The sequence below is a fragment of the Lonchura striata genome, chromosome 1A (assembly GCF_050655825.1).
Source record: "Lonchura striata isolate lonStrDom1 chromosome 1A, ASM5065582v1, whole genome shotgun sequence".
In the NCBI taxonomy this organism is placed as follows: domain Eukaryota; kingdom Metazoa; phylum Chordata; class Aves; order Passeriformes; family Estrildidae; genus Lonchura; species Lonchura striata.
In genome coordinates, this window is record NC_140741.1 from 63,441,207 (window position 1) to 63,462,737 (window position 21,531).

General features: G+C 39.6%; 2 protein-coding genes across 11 annotated transcripts in view; one reads left to right on the top strand and one right to left on the bottom strand.

The window, feature by feature from the left end:
* SRPK2 (SRSF protein kinase 2) overlaps nucleotides 1-2,471 on the top strand; it is a 125,500-nt gene extending 123,029 nt beyond the window's left edge. For all 5 annotated transcript variants that reach the window (XM_077783638.2, XM_077783640.2, XM_077783639.2 and 2 more), the window contains one exon: nucleotides 776-2,471. In XM_077783638.2, coding sequence (XP_077639764.1) covers nucleotides 776-960 — 185 coding nt within the window. In that variant the 3' untranslated portion in view covers nucleotides 961-2,471. The remainder of the gene's footprint in view (nucleotides 1-775) is intronic.
* A 1,701-nt stretch (nucleotides 2,472-4,172) lies between these two features.
* The window catches only part of KMT2E (lysine methyltransferase 2E (inactive)), a 56,424-nt gene continuing 39,065 nt past the window's right edge, over nucleotides 4,173-21,531 (bottom strand). For 5 of the 6 annotated variants that reach the window (XM_021534689.4, XM_021534687.4, XM_021534688.4 and 2 more), the window contains 13 exons: nucleotides 19,818-19,916; nucleotides 18,914-19,075; nucleotides 17,662-17,970; nucleotides 15,580-15,834; nucleotides 15,254-15,398; nucleotides 14,301-14,554; nucleotides 14,077-14,133; nucleotides 12,650-13,213; nucleotides 9,495-9,796; nucleotides 7,736-7,824; nucleotides 7,521-7,634; nucleotides 7,273-7,364; nucleotides 4,173-6,444 (listed from right to left, as the gene is read on the bottom strand). In XM_021534689.4, coding sequence (XP_021390364.2) covers nucleotides 4,930-6,444; nucleotides 7,273-7,364; nucleotides 7,521-7,634; nucleotides 7,736-7,824; nucleotides 9,495-9,796; nucleotides 12,650-13,213; nucleotides 14,077-14,133; nucleotides 14,301-14,554; nucleotides 15,254-15,398; nucleotides 15,580-15,834; nucleotides 17,662-17,970; nucleotides 18,914-19,075; nucleotides 19,818-19,916 — 3,957 coding nt within the window. In that variant the 3' untranslated portion in view covers nucleotides 4,173-4,929. The remainder of the gene's footprint in view (nucleotides 6,445-7,272; nucleotides 7,365-7,520; nucleotides 7,635-7,735; nucleotides 7,825-9,494; nucleotides 9,797-12,649; nucleotides 13,214-14,076; nucleotides 14,134-14,300; nucleotides 14,555-15,253; nucleotides 15,399-15,579; nucleotides 15,835-17,661; nucleotides 17,971-18,913; nucleotides 19,076-19,817; nucleotides 19,917-21,531) is intronic. The other variant, XM_021534690.4, reaches the window with a different exon arrangement.

Below are 21,531 nucleotides of genomic sequence, written 5' to 3' on the forward strand. Positions count from 1 at the left end.
GCACATCTCATGGCTTTGGGCCTCATTCCTACACAGTGGAGGAGCAGGAAATTGAAGTCTTCCTCATCATGCTGGATGACCCATGGACAGACCTGGATAGTGTTCTGGTTTGAATGTGAGAACGGTTCTCACCTCCTTCCTTTTGGTCTGGAACACATTGCCAGGTTGGCAGAAGTCACTCCTCTTTGGGGGGGAACTCCTGGGCTGCAGCAGCTGCTTCCCTCTCAGGAAAGACTCAGACCAGGCTTCCTGGGGGTGTTTGCCTGCGAGATGGAGCACAGTCCATGGAGCACCAAACCTCTGCTTGGCTGGGTTAGGAATGAAAGTGTTTTGTTACACTGCTGGCAAATGCCACATGGTGAGGCAAGGACCTGTGTTTCTGAGACCTCCATCTTGGGATTTGAGCAGATTCTGTGAAATCCAGGTTCCTTGATTAAGAAGGAGAGGCCTGCAGTGTGGTTTGGCCATGGTGTGAGCATGAGGGTGATTGAGTGCCTGTGTGCATGGGAGACATTGTGAAGACATCAGGAAACATCAGTGGAGTCCAGGTGTAACGTACTGATGGCTGTAGGAACAGTTTTTGGCTTTGACATCGAACATACTCATCTCCTTTGAGGACCTCGAGCAAGCTTGGTGTGCGCTGCCCTTCCTAAACAGTGATTCCAGCCTGGTCAAGGTGCTGTGAATGCAGAGCGGGAGAAAAACAAAACAGGGATTAGCTGTTGACATGAATAACAAGGTGTTTTTCTAATGCCATTAATATTTCTGTTTGCAGGAGAACTCCGACACATTACCAAGTTGAAACCTTGGAGTCTTTTTGATGTGCTTGTGGAGAAGTATGGTTGGCCTCATGAAGATGCTGCACAGTTTACAGATTTCCTGATCCCCATGCTAGAAATGGTCCCAGAGAAACGCGCTTCAGCTGGAGAATGCCTTAGGCATCCGTGGCTGAATTCTTAGCAGAATCTTCCAGCTCTTAAAAAAATTTAAAAAAAAAAAAAAATTAAAAAAAAAAAAAAAGAAGCCAGCAACCACTTTCCCAATGCGTTGGACCTAAATGGTGACTGTCACAAAATCTTTATTTAGCAGGATCACACGTGAGCTGGCTTCAATCCTCAGACCTTTATTTTGCTTGAGGTACTGTTTGACATTTTGCTTTTTGTGCACTGTGTTCTTGGGGAAGGGTAGTCTTTTTGTCCTCAGCTAGTAGTTTACTCACCCACTTTCTTCAGAAAACACTTAACGTGTCTTTAAGCAATGTTTCTTGTGTTGTGTGACATTCAGATGTCAGATTTTTGAACAAAAGAAACTTCCCCCCATGTGTTTTGGCAAGTTTTGTAACTATTTATGAAAAAAAAAATATTTTAGCTGATGCATATTATATAATTTACGAGTGTAAGAAATTTATCAAGTCAGAACTGAGTTACGGCAAGGAATTGTACAATTTTATCTTCTGGCAAAGGGATGTCATTCTTGTATTATAGTGTATGTAAATGCACTCTGTAAATGTTTATTTCCATTTAAATATGGGACTGGGGACTCAATTTCAGAGTAAAGCGACTAAGTTTTAGAGAGCTTTATAGCAAACCAGTTGCATGTAGTGGACTTTAAACTGCTTTAAGGAATTGTGTAAACTTTCTATTCTGTAGCAGTTCCTGTTCTTTGGGTTTTAAACAAAGTGGCTCTGGTTTACAGGATTTCATTCCCCAAACGGCACTTTAAAGGAAGGCTAGACTTCTTTCTAATAAAGTATGCATTATCATTTAGTACTCCCTTTTAGAACTTTTGCCTATTTTAAGTGCTTTTAAGAAAAGAAAAATAGCAATTTCCCTTACAATGTGATAGTGAAGACATGGTACCATATGGTGTTGCCTTTTTATAAGCACTGTAAGTTGTACTATACCTTAAGAAAAAGAAAAAAAATTAAAAGTAGAGCATGAGAACCACTCTCTGTGTAGAATTACTGATCTTTTATAATAAAAGTGTGTGTGCTTGGCATCAGTTGAGGAAGGATATAGCTGCAGATATTTACAGTGCAGTGGGTAAAATAATCCAAGAAGCAAGATCATGCTCATTCCATTCATAGCTTTACATGTTTCTAAAACAAATTGCACTAGCTTTCTTCTTTCCCATCCGTAGACATACGACTGGCCATTGTAAGTTGCACGCAACAATTATGTGTTTCCTAGGAATAAAAGCTGCATAGGCTGAAGCTTATAGGCAATACAGATTTTAGAATGTACAGTATGGAGGTGTGTTTGGGCCTCTTTTAGAAGTCAGTGGGATGAATGTAAGCTTACTCCTATCTTCATGTAACTACAGTGCCACTTTTTTCTTGACTTTGTCCATATAAAATTTATTCACATGCCTTTGCAATAACTAGATTGTGAGAAGATAGCCCCATGCTGTAACAATAACCAGTTGTTTGAGGTGCTTGCAGTTGTCTAATTAAAGTGTTTTGTTTTTTCAGACAGTGTTGCTGGTCATTGGAATCTTTGCCTAGCCACGAGTCAGCTGTGGGGTGCTGGAGGGGTGGGAGGTGGGGGCTGGCCTGTCCTGGCCAGAGAAAGGCAGTGTCCCATGTTCACTTGTGGAACACATCACCTGGTGTCGGTCAGAGCAGCCCCACAGGTCCTGTGGCAGGAGGGGCTGGCTGGGAGTGGTTTGGTGGGTGAAATGTGACCAAAAAAAGCGTCTTTCCTGCCAGCTGTTTGTAGCAAGTCCTGTAAACAAGGGAAGGATTGTCCAGTCCCCAGGGCTGGGGCAGCCACTCCTGCAGAGAACTGCCAAGGCACCGCAGTGCGGAACACTCTGGGCCAGGGAAGCTCGTCCAGTGCTGAGGCCCCCACGGCAGTTGGGTTCAGGACCGTGTACCTTCACCCTCACCCCTGGAACTGCTTTTAGTGACTGCAAAGACAACGCTGCTCACAAGGATGATGCCACAATGGACTCAGCTGGAGGTAAAAATTAACGTTCAGCTTCACGCCCAGCTCTGTAGTGCCTGGTTGCTGCAACCGGTTACAAATGCGTTCTTGAACACTCAGAAAATGCTGGCACTGGAATGACGTGCCAGGGGCAGCCCAAGGCTGGGACAGCTCTGCCCTCTGCCTGGCCTTGGTGCTGCCTTGGCCTCGTCCTGTTCTGCTCCCAGGGCAGCAGCTCCCTGTACTGCACTAAGGCCTTGCCAAGCACAGTTGGGTGTTTAACGTTCTCTTGTATTTGAAATTATTTTGTCACTTCCTGGGGGTATGGAAGAGGGGCAGACCAGATCTGAATGCTAGGCTAGGCAGGACAATGCACATCAAAATCGGTGTCTGAGCACAGAGGGTGGACTGGGTTTTTTGCTGTTTTTGGTAGCCTGATGCTCACCTAGATTACACATGCCAGTGTAAAATGTGAACCCCAGTGTACGTGCTGCAGAGCCAGCAGGTGTTCAGGAAAGCATTTCTAGTGTATGATTTTAACTAGCAAGATTTTTCCGTAGTTAGAAGCCAATTAAGAGTTTCAAGGATTTACTACTGGTGCTTTTTTACATGTTAAAAAAGAATTACCACTGTTCTTTAGTGGGTAGGAGGAGCCACTTTCCCTCCTATGCTGTTCAGCTTTCCTCACACACTGGTTCTCCTCTCAGGTCTGTGGAGCCATTGAGCACGGTCCTCTTGTGTGAGCAGGGCCCTCACTCATGGCACAGTAACTGCACTGATGAGCAAAGAGCACATCTCAGCTGCGGCGTGCAGCAGCAGCAATAAATCACTTCCTTACAAAAACCCCACACCGCTACAGTTTGTAACATTCTGTACCCCATTACAGCACCGCCCACTGGCTCCTCCTCCACACCCCAACTGGAGAGCCTGAGGAAGCAGGAGAGAAGGCAAAGAGGAAGGTACTGCAGCGGGCAGGTGCTTCCCTTCTCTGGAACCAAGGTTACCTCACGTAGAAATGCCCATCAGTGCTCCTGTTGCTCAACTGGCCCAGGACTCTGCTGTGTCTGGGGTACTTATTCCTCAACCGCTGAACAGAGCAGGGGGAAGAAGTTCCACATGTGTCTGTGCTGCAGCAGTGAGGACACAGCTGGAAACTGCAGAGAAGTGAAGAGCCTCACAGGGAGGAGGGAAGATCAGAGGCTTAAGGCCACTTTCCTGTTAATATAGCACCCTTTCAGGACAAGTAGGTAAAACTGACATAATTGTGATTTATTAACATGAATTAAAATGCCCAACCAGTGCTGCAATGTGACAGTATATTAAAAAAAATTAAAGATCATATACTGTACTACTTTCACAAAGATCACACTTTTTTTTGCAAAAGACTTATTATATACAATACTATATCAAATGAAAGAAGCTTTAAGCAACTTTACAAGCGAAAGAAATACAGTATTTACAGCACTCGTCTGAGACATTAGAAACAGTCTATACATTAAATTACAATTTCTGCAAATAACTGATGAAACAAAAAGCCATGTCCACACCAAAACTATAAAAATCTGTATTGCATTGTTTCCTATCTCTATGCACACAAAAAACTGTTGACAGAAAATGGAAAAAAAAATTGTTAGTGCCATCACTTAGCCTGTGTACTTATTTAATTACATATGTATAAAAGTAATATAGAAAACTTTCACTAAATGAATTTAACTGCAACAATAAAATTTTAACATTATGCAGCATCAAACCTACTGCCAGAAAAAACAGCTGGAATGTCCACTTACAAAATAAAAAGAAATACCTAATACTGGCTTAACAGCACGTTTTCAGGAATTTTAAAAAGCAAAAAATGGAAAGGATACAATGGAAGAGCACTGGTGTTTGCTTTTATACAAAGTATCATGTACAAGCTTTAAAAAGTACCTTGAATAGGTACATATTAAATATACACAGTTTATATTACAGAACATTTTAAAAATGTTGGTAACTAAAGGGATCTGTTTTAATGCCACCCTGACCCATGGTAATTGTTCTGAAAGGTGGGTGGCACCTGTGCTCTGTGAATGGGGATCTGTCCTGGCACGGGCGAGGCCTGCTGCTGCCCTTGCACTCCGTGGGGAAGGCTGACGGAGCCGGGGTGCGGGCAGAACCCGGAAGCAGCAGGTGTTGCAATACTGTTTGGTCCTTGAGGTTGGATGTGAGGACCCTGGCCAGGGAGTGGGCAGTGAGGTCCTGTGCCAGCAGGCTGATGTTGAGGTCCAGGTCCTAACGTTGTGTGATGTGGGGCTTGCGAGGAGTAAGAGGAGACACTTGTGTGAGCACTGGAAGGGAAATGGGGGGGTCCTTGATGAGAGGGGTGGTGTAAGCCTTGTGCTGATGAGGGGTGGTGCCCCGAGCCGATAACGTTGGAGGGAGGGGGCGGCGGGGGAGGCGGTGCCGAGTTTACAACGTGCTGGTGTTGTGCTTGCAAACCTTGATGTCCCGTGGAAGGATGGGGGGGTTGGTGGTGGGGGAGAGGACCTGGTGGTGGAGGTGGTGGTGGCAAATGGTGACCAGCAGCTTGAGAATGAATGTGTGATCCAGGAGCCACTGCCATGGCATGAACTGGACCAACAACATGTGCTACAGAGTGCTGCTGATGAGTACTTTGCTGCTGGACGAGGTGGGGTCCTGGAGCAGGTGGTGGAGGAGGAGGAGGAGGAGCAGCAGATGCCGATGCCTGGTGATGAATACTGGAGTTCTGAGAGGACAAAAAATGCCCTGCAGCTACGTGGTGTCCTGGCACCGTTTGCTGACCTGCAGTGCCAGGAAGTGCTTGATTTGGTCCAGATGAAAACACAGTCTGTTGGGGTATGCTGCCTTTCAGCTGGCTGTAGCTCTGGAAGTTTCCAGAGGGCTGCTGGCTTTGATAGTAAGTGGAAGAAGGTGGTGGAGGGGGTGGGGGAGGAGGCGCATTGCTGTTCAAATTTTGTTGGTTAAACTGGCTGTAGGAAGCTGAAGATTGTCCTGATGTTGTCTGAGTGAAGAGGGGGCCGCTAGCCTGCGCCTGATTACTGGGCTGGAGGGTCGGTGCCGCCGGGTAGAAGTTCCTGTGTGTTTCCCTCTGGGGCGTTCCAACTTGAGGTGACTGTGGATGGTGAGGTCTGTATGGAGATCCCAGCTGCTGTGAGTGAGGCTTTGGTGAAAGGTAACCGTGCTGCACAGGCGCGTGAGGGGTAGAAGACTTGGGGGGATTTTCTATGTGAGGCGAAGGAGGGCAATGCAGCTTCAAAGGTGCGGAAGGCAACTTCTGTGAATGTGAAAGTTGCTCAGCAGAGCCGCGCAGATGTGACTGAGATGGATGATTTTTTGAAAGTGCTTGGACGTTGTTTGTCAGCTGTTTCTGCTGCAGCTCAGATTTTGGGTGATTTGCACATTCAGTCTCAGGTGCATTAGCTGCAGTTTCCCAGTGTGAATCTGGTTTTGTGGGTGTTTTCCCAAGTGGCTGTGCTGAAACTACAGGACTCGGTGAAGAGGGCTGGAATGAAAAGAAAGGCAGTAAGTGCTCAATGTTCAAAATACTCAACCATGCACACAATAAACAAAAAAGAACATCTCAAAACACTCTCCTCTCCAGACTCTAAGAAGTGCTGAGGTGCAGGATATATATTTGGTGTGAGAAAAACATCAGTAACACAGTAAGCTTGAGAAGGTACTATTTTTATAAAATATTTATCAATAATTCTTCCAAGTCAAAGACTACTAAGTGTATTTCAAAGTGGTAACAGAAATATGATCCATTAAGTCAAAGTCTGAATCTATTCTTTGTTAAAAGTTTTAGATTTCTGAATCTGAAAGAAGTAATTCCAGAGAAGGCCACTTACAGGAATAAAGCAATTTTTAGAGTGATTTAACATTTTGAAGCTGGGGTAGTGAAAGCAAACATACTAAATATGACAACCTAAATCACTTCACTACTCAACATCCTTCTCCATATTATCAGAGGCCTGACTGCCAGATAGTGCCCAACTCTCGCAGAGCCAAGAGCAACCTCCTGTTAAGTCACATCACTGCTGTCTGTTCTGAGTGCCAGTTCTTCAGCATTCACACCTCAGGACAGTGCACACACAATCTCTTCTCTCATCCATAAACATGTACAACTACTGAAAGAAAGCATATAAACCCACTTTTTAGTGTATATGGACAAATATTCTTGCAAATGTCAACCTATGTTAAATTACTGCACAGACAGATGAACATGTGTGTATGTCACCAAAGTAGTAAATCCTACAATTAACATTTTTAAAGGTAACTCGGAGACGGATGGAGCTATTCCTATGCATACTGTACAAACACCTTGCATTACCTTGCTTGCTTTTGATGGACTCTTACAAGTTCTTTGTGAAGTATCTGGGGACGGACATTCAGAAGTTGGCTCTGGATTTTCAGAATCAGGTTCTACAGAAATAAAGCAGAGATAAATATCAAAGTGGGAAAATGGAATCTTTTGCAGAAATCACTAAGCACTTCATATTTGACTTTAAAAGAGCTAATAAAGCTGTTGTTAGACCATTGAATATGTCAAGTGTTATACAAGGTCATCTGCTTACTGACCTTCTGTAATTTCAGTGAAAGAAGGGACCTTAAGCTGCAACTGGGAAATGAGATTTGAATGAGATGGAGACTGAACATGAGACGGTGAGCATGGCCTACAAGGTGATCCTCCCCCTACAGATGAAGCAGACCCAAACACAGTATTAGAATTATTACAGATTACCATGGGGGAACTGGTTAGACTTATGTATCTTCAAAACAATAAATCAACTCACCACTGTCCTTGTCTTTCCTATGATCACTGAGAAGTAAAGCTCTCTGATAACTTCGTTCTCTCACTTGTTCCACAGAGGTTGATGCAGTCCTGCAAGAGAAGTCCATTTTAAATTTAAGAGGATGTACTCCCATGTTCCAAATTTAGGACAATGTATATGCAAATACAGAGTCAGAGAAAGTTTACAGTGTTGGCTGCATGTAACAATCAAATAACTGGCTGTGCATAAGGAATATTATTATTCAAGTGTTTTGTATCTATTTTCTCCCACTTTAAATACAGTAATTTCCTGCAACCTTGCTACATTATGGCATTTCCTCTTAAGTGTCTGTAGATCTGTGGGCTTTTATTTGTCTAAACAACTGAAAAGTAAAAAATAAAAGATCACAGTTACTGGTTCATAGTCTCAATTTGCAGAAAACTCCCTTCTTCCCAAACTGGAAATAGTAATCTTGTTTGTTTGTTGTTAAGAATCTGCTCTTTAATAGCGGAGGCACAGCAGTAAATTATGAACCACTACAAACCTATCTTGGTTTAAGCTTCTACACTTGAATTGCCACATAGTGGGGTATGGAATGGCAGTTACATCTCATAATCAACTCCATCTCTCAATCACAACCTGACCAAGAACATTGTGAGTGACAGTGCTCCACAAAACTATTTTCCTTTCTGGCAAGGATGTATGGCATCACTTCACAATACTGCTGCACTCAAGTTTAAGTTTTGGTGCTGCTCTGCAGGGTTACTGCAAATCTAAGTAGTAAATTCTTCCCTGTTTAGCCTGTTTCCACAATTTAGGGCAGTAGCTTCTTCACTTCTCAGTGGAACACTGAAGACTGCACTTATGTTCTCCTGTCAACTGGCTTTACAAAATCTGGAGCATCTGAGTGGAAGGATGTTCAACTCCTAAGCCCATGTTTCATCCTCACCACAGTTAGGCCATCACTACAGTATGAAGAACATCAGCCAGATTTATTTTGCACTACTAATGTTTTGGAGACAGCAGACCATCTATTTTAAAGCTATCAAAACTCAGTGAAAAATTTGTGCAGTGTTTTAAACAGACTGAAGTCACTTGATCTCCTTCCCATCCACACTCCACCTCTCCTCAGGGCCTGGGATTGTTTGGAGTATCTGGCATTGCACACACTGCCCACATGGTCTGCAAACAAGGGAACCACTGAGCAAACACCAACAATGCTGTGAGTGTCACCACCATGTCCCACCTGAGCAGGAGCTGCTGGCCAGGCTGCATTCAGCCATACAAAGGCAATCAGGCAACACAAACATCCCACATGCATTCTAGCCATGACTGAAAAACAGACCTCCTAAGGTCTTCCAGAAGCCTTTGCTAATCAGCATAGATTTTTCTCCTGTTGCACCTTATGCCCTACAGTACTTTTGGAAAGGCTTTGAGATTTAACATGAAAAATTCTCTTCAGCTCACAGACAAAGCAGTGGAAATATAAGGACACAAATGCTCAAAACCAATACCTAATTTCCATCAGAAGATAAAAAATCAGAATTAAAATAATTTAATAAATATATTTTGGGTAATTCTTCATGTAATTGAATCATTATGAGGTGTCTGCTGTATTTCTGAGGAAAAAGCTAAGACAACTCTTCATTAAGCTGGGAGAAAAGCTTCCAGTCAGTAACCTGCAACAGCAGCCTTAATGAAAAATAGATTTCAAATACCAAATACTTAGATTCATATAAATAATTCTTCCAGACTTAAATCCTGTAGTTTTGTGGCTTACCACTGAACTTCTGGTTCACTCTTCTCACTGGAAGAAGATTCCTTAATTGCACAGTTGTTGCCAGTGTCTTCTGGAGCTGCATTATAAACAGCAGTTGGCAGTGGTAAAGGCAGGCTTGCAGTGTTATCAGTTTGCTCCCCGTTTTCACCACTGTTGTTGTACCCATCACTAGCACCGTTATTACTACTTGTATTTCCTCCACCAGCAGCATGAGGAGATACAGTAACCAGGGGGAAGCTGTCTGTCTTTGAACCACTTTTTCGAGCTTCACGTTGCCTCTTACGGTATTCTAACAAGGACACCTAAGGGAAAAACAACCCACAAACAAACATCAGAAAGGAAGTTTTACCCATTTTCTTTCTCACAGTTTCTCTTAAATGCACTATATTTCAGTAATACATACCATATAATAGGTTCTAACAAAAAAAGGGCAGAGATTAATTGAAGATATTTCACCACATCTGCAATTGAATATACGGAGTACTGAGCTACTACCAACTGTAAAGATATTAAAAAAATGCTTCTGCCAAGAGAAGAATTATGTGTTCTGCCTCAGTGAAGAAGCAGATGACACAGGTCAGCAAAAGTTCCACTGCTGAAGTCATTCTGTTGGCTGTAGTTACAAGGGACTCCACAGTTTCTCCTGAAACTGCAGAATTTTACTATTATACTAATCTAGTAATTTCAAGAGATGTCACATCCAGCTCTCAGGCTGACTCCCTTGCATGAGAACCCACTACCCTTCTGCTTCATATATCGAAGGATTCACTAATCTCTTCATGCCTTTTTTTTAACATCTAGAATTTGCAACTTACTTTTCCCAGTTCATTTTGAATTTGTCTTTACTGCACCTTAAGACAGATTAAGAACATATTTTTAAGCTAACTATATTACTAAAAATAATGACACATAGTTCCTATTTCATGTATTATATATATAAAATCCACTACACCAAAGTTCCACATAACAAAAACCTGTTTTGGTAGTTAGTAGATTGCCTTCAGTGAAAAAAATACATGCTCAAATGTTTTCACCATGAATTTTCAGGATTTAAAGTAGAAAGCTGAAATACTGACCTTCAGACGTACTTTATTCAGTAACTACACTAGTTTGGTTAAAATTACATTTAATATCTAAATTTTCTTCTAGTTATCAATATCCTCCTCTGAACCACACAGCATCCAAACCAACAAACTAAAGTGCAATAATGAAAAAAATGAATGTTTAACTGGCTTAATCCTCAATAAAACTGGACAACAATTTCTACACAGAAAGAAAAACCAAAGCAGCTGCTGTTTCCAGTCCTAAGGGGTTTTGTTTGTTTGCTTTCAAACAGATCTGCTAGAGACCCATCCATCTGTCAGGGTAAGAACAGTGAAAAATACCTGATTTTGCGTAAGAAAGTTCAGGTTAAGAACTGATCTCGCTTTCAAACAATTTTGTATTATTTCCACATCATTTAACCCACTGAAGAATACCACTTTAAAGAAAGCTTAAATGTTAAGAAACCCGTGTAATGTGGCCACGATGTACAGGTCTGTATTGATAAAGGACCTGATATTGTGCAATAGTAACACAAAACAGAAGCTAATGTCCACAGAAATATGCAAAAATATCCTACTAAGACCTACCTAAGGATATTGCTGTCTTAATGACCCTAAGGAAAAGGCTTTTATGAGTCTCCTACAAAATTCCTGAATCTTCACCTTTCACCTTAGGTGAGATCCAGCCCTACCACCTCTTTTTTTATACTGTCTAAGGTTTCAAATTTTTATGTGTCCTCAGAAATCCTAAATCCCCTTTTCTTTCAAGGGTACAGATGCAACATTCTCTGGTTGTTTCTTCAAACTCAGACTTTTAGACAGGAATCCTGGGATTGAGGGGAGTCAGGGGGCAGCCACACCTTTTTTTATTGGAGGATTAGTGCAGCATAAGCTCTGAGCACTAACAACCTGGAACAATCCCTGCCAGCAAGGGACGTGGGGAGGGTTGCTGAAATACTAAGTGCTGCTGGGATTTGTGAATGCTAATTTAGCCTTCAGAAGAAGAATACTGTCCAGTTATAGGAATTGTGGATTATGTTTTCTTTTTGGGTTTGCCAAAACAGCAGTTACAGTAACACATACGTGATCTATCACATTCTCAGGGCCATGACCAGGTAAGATCAGAGCTCCTACAATATTGCTCCATTTATGCCTCAGCTTGAAGCAAGTAAACAAAAATCCAGTTCTGATGAAAAACTACTGAAGGAAGACTCCTCACTGCTCCCCAGCAGGATGCCTTGGAGGAGAAGGAATATACAAGGGGCTGCAATGTGACCAAAAAAGCCCAAACCCCATTGTGCAGGCATGTACACATGCAGAAAACCCCACCCTCCTCATTACTACTTCTGTAAAGAAAATAAATCACACCTTTCAAACAAGAAGAATTACTAGAGTCTGTGGTGAGACAGAACAGGCAAACTGGTACACTGGAGACCACTGCCTTTCATCTTTGTCATTCCTTCTGCAAAGGGAGTCAACCTGACAGTCCAATGCAGTCTAAGAATTATGCAAAGTAACTTCCAATCCTGGTTTGAGTTACCCATGATTTTATCACTTATCTGCAAGAACCATTTCATGAGAGCAGCAAATTTAGATTGTGCTTATTTTTCAAACAATAAAAAACGCCCCAAAAATCAACAAAAAACCAAATTAAGCCAAGAAAAATATTTTTTGGAACTAAGGATTTCCGTGCAGTTTTAACTTTAAAGTCTGAGTAGCATAAATCTATTCTTGCAACTTCTTGCAGTAATCTGTAACAGATGTTCACAGTATGTGGTCTCTATGATTCTAGTATATATTCTGTAAACAGAATACTGTAACACCAGGTTGCATAAGCAACCATTTTCAAACCTGAAAAGCAATTCTTTATTGGGCAATTCATTTAAGAATCATATAAAATAGAATTTGTATATTTTGCTTTGAAAAAATAAATTTACTAATAGTTTTATGCAGCTTTGCTCTTTGCCCTTCATTATTTCTCCAATGTCTACTACACTGTAGTATGTAAATATGAGCCATCAGTTGGTTTTTATTACACTGGGGTTCTTTCTCTTATAGAAATATCATTAGCAGACAATGGAAGACAGAACAAATTATTCTTAAATTTATAACCTTTTTCTTTTGTGGAGGGTTCTGGGGTGTGCAATTTCCGTCCATCAAATTGTCATTATTGACAGTCCTTCCAAAGCCAGGTGCAATTCCATCTTCTGAAGTACAAAAAACAGATGCTTCCATGAACATGCCTCTTGCATCGTCTTGAATCAGGCACTTTGACTCGTTTATTCTGAATCCACCTCCTACCTCCAACTGATGTGAAGGGGTCAAGTCCCTCAAATTAGAATTCATTGAGAAATTTACACCTGTCCTGTCAGGACTTTTTACCCAGGAAGAATAAATTGTGCCCCGTCCACAATGAGCAGTTTCTAATTGGCTGTTTGAATCAGTCCTATCATGTGTGGGGGCTTCCAGGTTTTTATGCAGTGCACTTTGCTCAATTACTTCGAGTCCCAGCTGGAGGTCTGACACAGATTCCATTTCTCCAGTGCACTGCCGTGTGACATCAGTCCTATTCCTTGGACTAGAATATCCAATAGTCTTTATTTCTTGCAGGCCCATTTCTGTCAGGTTTGAATTTCTGAAAGAATTCAGTGCTAGAATTGATGCTCTGTCATAACCCTGCATGAGGAAATGCATGGAGAAAAAACATGTAACTATTTTTCAACATTCCATCAAACATATTTGACATTCAGATGTGCCTTTAAGTGGGATTAAAGGCCTTCCAGTACCATGAATTTAAGTATTTTTAAGAAACAATTCTACAGCCAGACACTTAGTTCTACTATTCCCATGTATTACATTAAATAATTTTAATAAAATGTACATTAACCAAAGTAAAAATAAACTTTAAGCACCAGGTTTTATTTATGACTGGAAGTGGAAGGGGAGGAGCTTCAAAAGGAGCAAGTCCCATGCCAGGAAGCTAGAAAGTACTTGCTTCATCATAAAAGCAATCCTCCTCAGTGTCAAAACACCTATTTCAAAGCAGGAGAAGGAAGGAGAAATTTTTCCAAGACACTTCCGAATTTTAGGATGATGCTCCATGGCAGGACACACGCCCCCTGCAGGCTGGGAATTCCAGGTGTATTCCAACAGCACTTGCTCTTCAACTAATCCACCACCTGACTTACTAACTTTCTGCTTTGCTCTTTCACTTCAAGCATAACTGCGATCATCAGAAACAATTAAGAAATGCTGGTAACAAGAAGAAATGTTAATCTGACTACAGCCTGGAAAGCAAAGTTTTCTCTTTCTGTTCCTATCTCCAAATTGCAGTAGTTACTCCTTTCCATTACAGGAGTTGATCCTGATCCTAATCAGGATTTTTAAGTGATACAGAGAGAAACCAGTTTAAAATAGAAAATATAAGAGGTAAAGTGGAACTATAAAGGAGTAAGCAAGTAAAACCTATGGGGAAGTTACCCTTTAAATTCTCAGGAACTTGCAATGATACCATTTGCAGGTTTTGCAAATTTCCTTACCTCTTGACTGTAAGCTCGCCTTTTTATTTCTGGGGAACTGTCAGGTGAGGAAATATTCTAAATAAACAAGAAGAAATTGCAAGTCAATTCATTTTCTAGCCTAGAGGAATAACCCCACCCCTCTGCCCCCAACACATTTTGTAGCAGGAGTACAAAAATACTGATTTACACTGCAATGTCTGAACATTTTCTCTGAATGCTGTAAAATTAATTATAAATCTCACCTCAAAGTGCATGGTATTTCCATGTATACATGGAGTTACAGGAGTAACTGGTGAATATATGGGTTTGTAACCATTTCGACAAGCTTCATCTTCTGTTTTCACCCTGGGAGGAGTAGCAAACAACGATGGTTCAGAGGCAGTGATGTCAGCATGGGTTGGTGTGGCATAGGGAGAAGGAGTAGGTGTGGAGGTTTCTGAGAAAGCAGACTCCAACAGCTGATACAGTCTTCGTTTTTTTAGTGGTGTGGTTAGATCTGTGAATTAAAATTAGAAAAAAGTCTTAAGATTGCTGGATATAACAACCACTTACAGTTGTTTAAGTACTTTATGTAATGAAATTGTGAATTCCAAATTAAAGAATTCTAAGATCAAAAAAATCTCTGAAGGGCAGGCTTCCTGAGAGATGAACTTTTAGCAGCCTACAGGCTTCCTGAAAAATAAACTCCTAACAGCCTACAGATACATCAGTAACTAAATTCCATGTGTTAGGATGCTGGGAAGAACTGCCTATGTCTCCAGAGAAGGCAAAGTCAACTTCTATGCATTTTTAAGACTGTTCAGCTAAAAGGTGTTTTTTCTATTATGCCTACAAAATTACACAGCTTTTCCCCCCTGTATGCCACATTGGCCTACTGAGTTTTAAAGGGATCCTAAGTATACAGAAAGCATAGAAAATTAAATTTATAACCTAACCTGTTAATACTAATACCAAAACCATTAGTCTTTTGTTGATTGTAAATGCTAGGATATATAATGGCTTCTTATCTAATGTACTTTAAAGGGGGAAAAACTCCCAAACACTATGCAACTAAGCATTTATTTCAAAGAAAGTATTAGGAAAACATGGCAATATCCCTGGAATTTTCATCAACTCATCAATTTAAAAACACAGTGCTCCACAATCAGCTACCTCAACATAGCTCTTATTTAGTGTATTTACAAAATTTTCACACCTGTTAAGGAACAGCTGTCATTTAGTAACAAAGGACTTTTATGTTCACCATTGATGGCTGGGCTTCTAGATCTCTCCTGTGATGGTGAATTAAATCTATCAATCGTTGTTGAATTCTCTTCTTCCAAAGCCTGCTTCAACCAACGCTGTAAAACAACAAGAAGTTCCAATTAGTGGCATAAAACCCTAATGATGAACATTTCAAAATGTGTAACATGACTGGTTGGTCAAACTGCCTTTTTTTTGCCTGAATTTATGCTAGTACATAAAGACTTATTTTTAATAAATGTGGGATAGAACACCGTAATGAAGGGAAGCATTCATTACCTTCTTACAAGAGCCAGTAATGTTTTCCACAGGTTCTTTTTTCCTCCTCTTTTCTGAAAGGAATGGAGAAGTAAAACGGATATAGTGCTTTGGAGTTGAATACACGTGTGGACTGTAAGTGAGACCAGGTAAAGAGTTCAGCTGAGTAGCCAGAACTTCAGGGTCGGTGGTTATGCGGAGAGGCCTTTCCGGTAGAGTGTCTGTAGGCTTCCCTGCTTTATCACTCTTTTCACTTAACCATTCACTAACCAAGTGCTAAACAGAGAGAGAGGAAAAAAATTAGTGTTTTTTGAGTGTGTTTACCAGTGGCTTTTAAAAAGTGTTTAGCTCAATTATTCATCTAGTCAACTATTACACAAACCAAACAGTTTGTTTCCAGGCTCCAAGTCTAAGAATACCTGGCAAGAATGAGCTCAGTTGTAGTGAAAACACGGGAACAGCAGAAGAAATCAGTACAGATTTGCTTACACACCAGTTTGGGGGAGGGGTGGGGGTGTTCAGTTGTTTTCTTTTGTTGTAAACTACACTTAGTTCTTTTGAATTTAATTATTACTGAATATTACAATACAAGTACCCAAATCAACTGTATTTAGGATGTCAATTTAGTAACAGAATTCTAAAACAAAATTTAACTTGTGCCTGAGCATCCAGGCTGAGGAGAAATAGTGGAACATCAACAGAGCAAAGTTAGAGAAACCGCTCATCAGATTTCCATACTGTCAGGACTGTGCCTTAGTCAACACGTCAGGCAGCTGCCTTCAACACTCTTCAACTGTAGTAGTAAATGTGGCAATTTAATAAAAAGACACACTGGTCTAAAGGCTAGTCTTTCCTAGCTCGTTCAGTGTTTTTAAAAAAATATGCCCATCGATTTTGGTTTCTATTAACAGATAAACTAACCTCTTGGATTTTACAGTGATTCAAAATTCAAAGGACATGGAACATTAAATAATATTAGTATGATATTAAGGCTTTAACACAAATTATCCTAATATATTTTATTCTACTTTTCAAAAATCCACTTTTATTTTATTAATTTTTAAAGCAAGACCATCTCTACACTTTGGGTACACTGGATGCAATGCAAAGACATTTCAGAGACATCTGAAGCCTGAATTTTACTGCCCTTTTTTGCTGTTTCAGAGTATTAAGGATATCTTCCTTCTTTTCTGCTATGCAACAGGCAAGAAAGGGAGAAGTGTTCCTCCTCACAAGAATATAACCGTGATGCAAAAAAGCAGTGTTACAGAATAACTCAAGTACAGTTGGAAAGAAACAATCTAAATTATTTTTGAAGTTTAAGATAAATAATCATCTTAAAATTGTTATTTTTCTTTTGACAAGAAGTTTTGACCTATGACTTTTGCCCCCTTTTCCTCCACTGATTAAAATTTTCAGGACTTCATGTAAATCACACATCAAATATTTTTTGATGCATTCTTCAAAGTTTAAAGCAGAAAGCTGTACTGCTTTAGTTGCACTTGCAGATTTAAGATTTTTGAATGTCTTTTAATGTTGTGCCATTTAATAGAACTTTTTTGCAATGCAGACTAATGAAAAGAAATTTAAAAGCAAAGCATTAAAGAGCAAAGAATTCTCCCTCCAGACATGCACATACACATTCAGGGTGTTTAGATCCATTAACTTCAAAACAGACATCTGAGAAGTACTAGGAGTTTGTGAGTTCCTTGGAGATATTGTTTGCTATCTGAAGCATACAATGAACAAATGAAAAAAAGGCAACTTTTACTTCCTTGGTTTTTTCTTTAAATTCAGCTTTAATTATATTTTGGTTATGTATTACATTTCAATCCATTTAGAAAGCTCATTTAGAAAACATTTTGTTCCAAAATTGCTCTGAAGATGCATTTTGGAAGTGTCTTAACGCCAAACTAACTTCCACCAAACGATGTTACTCATATTTTAATGCATTACCAATGAGTGACATACAATGGTGATTTTTCAAGAAATGAGTAAACATTTTAAAAAATCCATACATGCAGTTGCACACTGATGAAGCAGACTATAATTTTTTAAAACTCTGTTAAGGTCTGTCTTTTCCCCACCCTTCAAAAGACTTACCTTCTTTGTTTTCGGATACTTCGTAGGGCATTTACTAAGTGCTGGAGCTTCTGTTTCAGTAACCATTTCTGTAACAACAGTTTCTGTTTCAGGCTCAGCTACCAGGGCTGCGTTCTCAGTTTCATTATGCTGTGAAGTCACTTCCACATCAGGAGAGGAGGGCTGGATATCTGAGCACATGCTGACCGTCCTGTGTCGCCTGCGCTGCTGTCCAATGTGAGTTCTACTCCGGGAGAAGCTTTTTCTCTGTTTAGCTCTATTAACTTTGGCTGGGGTGGGCTTGGTGGCAGTTTCTTCTTTTGCCGGTTCCTGGGACAAGACAGAAGTCAAGAAAACAGATCCCACACATGTTTAGAGCTACTTATCTTTATCTAAGGGAAAAAAGCCAGTTCCCTCTTCTTTTATAAAAGAAAGTCCAAAAAGTCTCAATCTCGTCTTTGTTGTCAGAACTACAAAAATTCTCTCCTTCTTGAAGGCAAATGACAGGATTTCCTGTAGTTTCCGCCCAATCAGCAGTGTTCACACACACACCCATCACCAGTCAGATCATGACAGATCTGTGTAAGAACTGACATTCATTCGTCCAGAAGCCAGAAATCAACTGCTTATATCATTATGTCTTTTGGCAATTCATAGTTTACTAGGTGTTTAGCTTTGTCACAAAAGCTACTCAAGAGAATGCTGACACACACAGTTAGGGAAACAACCTGGACTGAGAATCATTATATGAGTATTTGCAAACAAAGAAGCACCCATTAACAACAGAGTTAAAAACTGTTTGTAAAACATTAAGTATCATCAGAAAAAACCCAGACTTTACTAACTCATTTCCTTTAAAATAACAGAAAGATTATAATACTATGTGTTCCTGAAAAACCCACTGAAGAAAAAAATTGTTCTCCAGTGGTTACAGAGGGTGACTAAGGACAGTCACCTCCTGTGGCTAACATCAACACTGATAAATGCTTCTAATCCTAAATTTCAAAGACAGACTGAATTACACAGCTGGTGTGTGTGTATGTTTGCATAAATTCATGTAACTGAAATTCTTCATTAAAGAATTCTATATGTATCTTATCTGGAAAAAAGTCAAGAGTTAATAAAATGTAATGTCAAAGAACATTTTAGTTACATATATCTGAGTTCAGAGGAAAAAAAATTATTAATACATCTTAACATGCAGCTCGCCATCCAAATTGACAAAATATGCAATGTTAAAATACAGCTTTAAAATAAAGCTCCAGATAACTACCTGAATAAATTCAGCATCGAGAATCTGTGCTTCCTTGCATTCTGATTTAACCTCCGTTTTAGCTGTGCTGATTCTTTCCAAAGCTTGTTCTCTTCTTTTTTCTCTTTTTTCTAGTCTGGCAAAAGCTTGCAGGATAGCTTCCATTTTCCGTTCTTCTCTTGTCTGATGGATTTAACAATAATCGTGATCAGTTTTAGTAATAATCTTTCATATATATAAATATGTAATTACTCTCACTCCTATTTTTAAAGTACTTCTAAACATGTTCAGTGTATGTCTGATATGAAGATCAAATTCAGCAGAAGCTCAGATTAAAGGCACATGTTACAATCACTGCAAATACTAGACTTCTGAAGAAGGGCTTGTACCCATACCAGCTGGACAAACAAGACAATCCTTCTCTGAATTTAAGAACTTGCTTAATTTTTTGAATAATTAACAAAAAAAAACAGATTTTAAGATGTTACTTTTATTAACACTGTTCTACAAAAATCCAAAAATGAGGATTTCTGAGACTTTTTATACAAGTAGGGAATTCAAATAATATAGGGGAAAATCTTGATTCCCAATGCTAACTATAAAAATGGCCATTACAAATCACAAGCAATAATACAGAGCAAATAATGAGATCTAAAACAGGCATTGCAGATATCATCTAAAGACACTAAAAAATTCTATACAATTGAAGATAAAAGCAGATTTTTGTCAGAATGCAGCGATGAACCCAGATGAACCGTTCTCAAATAGCAAGCCTTGCATTTTAAGGGAAAGTTCATATAAGGATATGATTTTGCACATGTGCAGATTGTACAAGCCCACAACAAGGCAGCAATCAGAATGGGAAGAGCAGGTGTCACTAAGCCTTAATGATGCCTTTTAGGCAGCTACTTGCTTCCCAACTTACCATCTTCCTTTTCCTTTCTGCAATCTGCTCCTCAGATTCCATTTCTACTTCATTGCTAATGGGAGTTTTTTCTTCTATATCATCAATAAAATCTGGCTCCTGTAAGATGGAAATGATTGTTTTACAGAAGTTCTATTCCTCTTGCAAATTAGAGTGAACTAAAAGCTAAGACAGCTAACTAAACTAACACAGAACTAAGAATCCTCAGAAATAACCAAACCAACAAATCAGGATGAAAAGTGTTCCATCTCCACTCCCTCACCCCACCAAGCATAAAGTAGTATCAGAATTAAACCTTCAAAACATAGGAAACTTTTGGACACTAACAATGGCCACTGGTCTAACCACTTTATAATTGGTTAAATAGTTAGGAGCTTTATATTATACACTCACAAAAAAGCATTACTTTTAGTGAAACAGAATGAATGCCGAAGTAGATGTTATCAATTTCACATAAGTTTTACTCAGCTATAAAGTACAGTCAATCAAAGTCACATTTTCCATTTGAACATTCACTATATAATCTAACCATGGTGCCACATCATATGGAAACACAAAAGCTACCTAACAATGGTTTTCTGTTATGAAAGAAAAAACAAGCATGAAGAGTAACTTTGAAACTAATTAAGTGTTCACTAGTCCTATATGCAATTTCACTTTTACATAAAGGGCTAGACAAAGATAGAAAGTTTGTCCTAAAATATATATTGAAACACAGAAACCAAGCAGTTAGTAGCTTTTTTCCTGGGGTGATACATATGATGCTACCATAAAGAAGATGTATGGGAAAATGTAAATGCATTTTTAACAGCTTTATTCTTCCCACAATTCCTACTCTTCTAATTTTGAAAAACAGTACAAGCTCTCCTATGAATGTTCTATATAAGCACTGTATATTGCATTAAAAGATTGGGAGAAGATTCCATATAACAGCTATCACTTATTGAAAACATGACACAAAACACAAATCAAAAGTCGCTTTTGATCAAAAACCAGTCTCAAGTTGAGAAAGTTTAAATACTACCTCTCTAGAGACCATAATCTGCAAGTCATATGCACACCTCCTGGACCTCCAGGCATTTTTAAGCTATTTATTGTCTTAGGAAACCTTAGGGTGTCAGTATACTAATTTTTACCTTACTTTCTTCAGTCCTAAAATAATGTTAAAAGAACTAGGAATTGCTCCCTCCCAGAATAATTCCCTTTTCTATGCCCCTAAATCATCATCAAAAAACCATCATATAAAAAAATTCATCACCACCACCCTCAAAATGAAGAAATGTAGACACTTACTAAGGTAACAATCTAATAATGTTGAATAGTTATCTTTAATAGCTGCCTTGCAAAATTAGTAATTTATGTCACAGACCCCTCCCAACAGTTCTTTCAAACAGACATATTCAAAAAAAGACTAATTTAAAATTTACTATCACAGTACATTACAAGGTAGCTTTGCCATCCTACCTACACATTTAGTTTCAAAACACTCTTTCCTTTCTCCTCCCAAATGAATTAAACACAGAGCTGCAGAGCTCCATTACAAATGGAGCTGCAGTCAACACTCAGTATTCTGGGTTGGAGTTCTGTTTTAAGAGCAGGGCTATATACTGCTGTGCTGAAAACACTTCTGAGTAACATGCAAACTAACCAAAAGGCACTTCAGGATGGACTGGGAGCTACTGAAACCACGACATGATGCCTTCACATCAGAGAG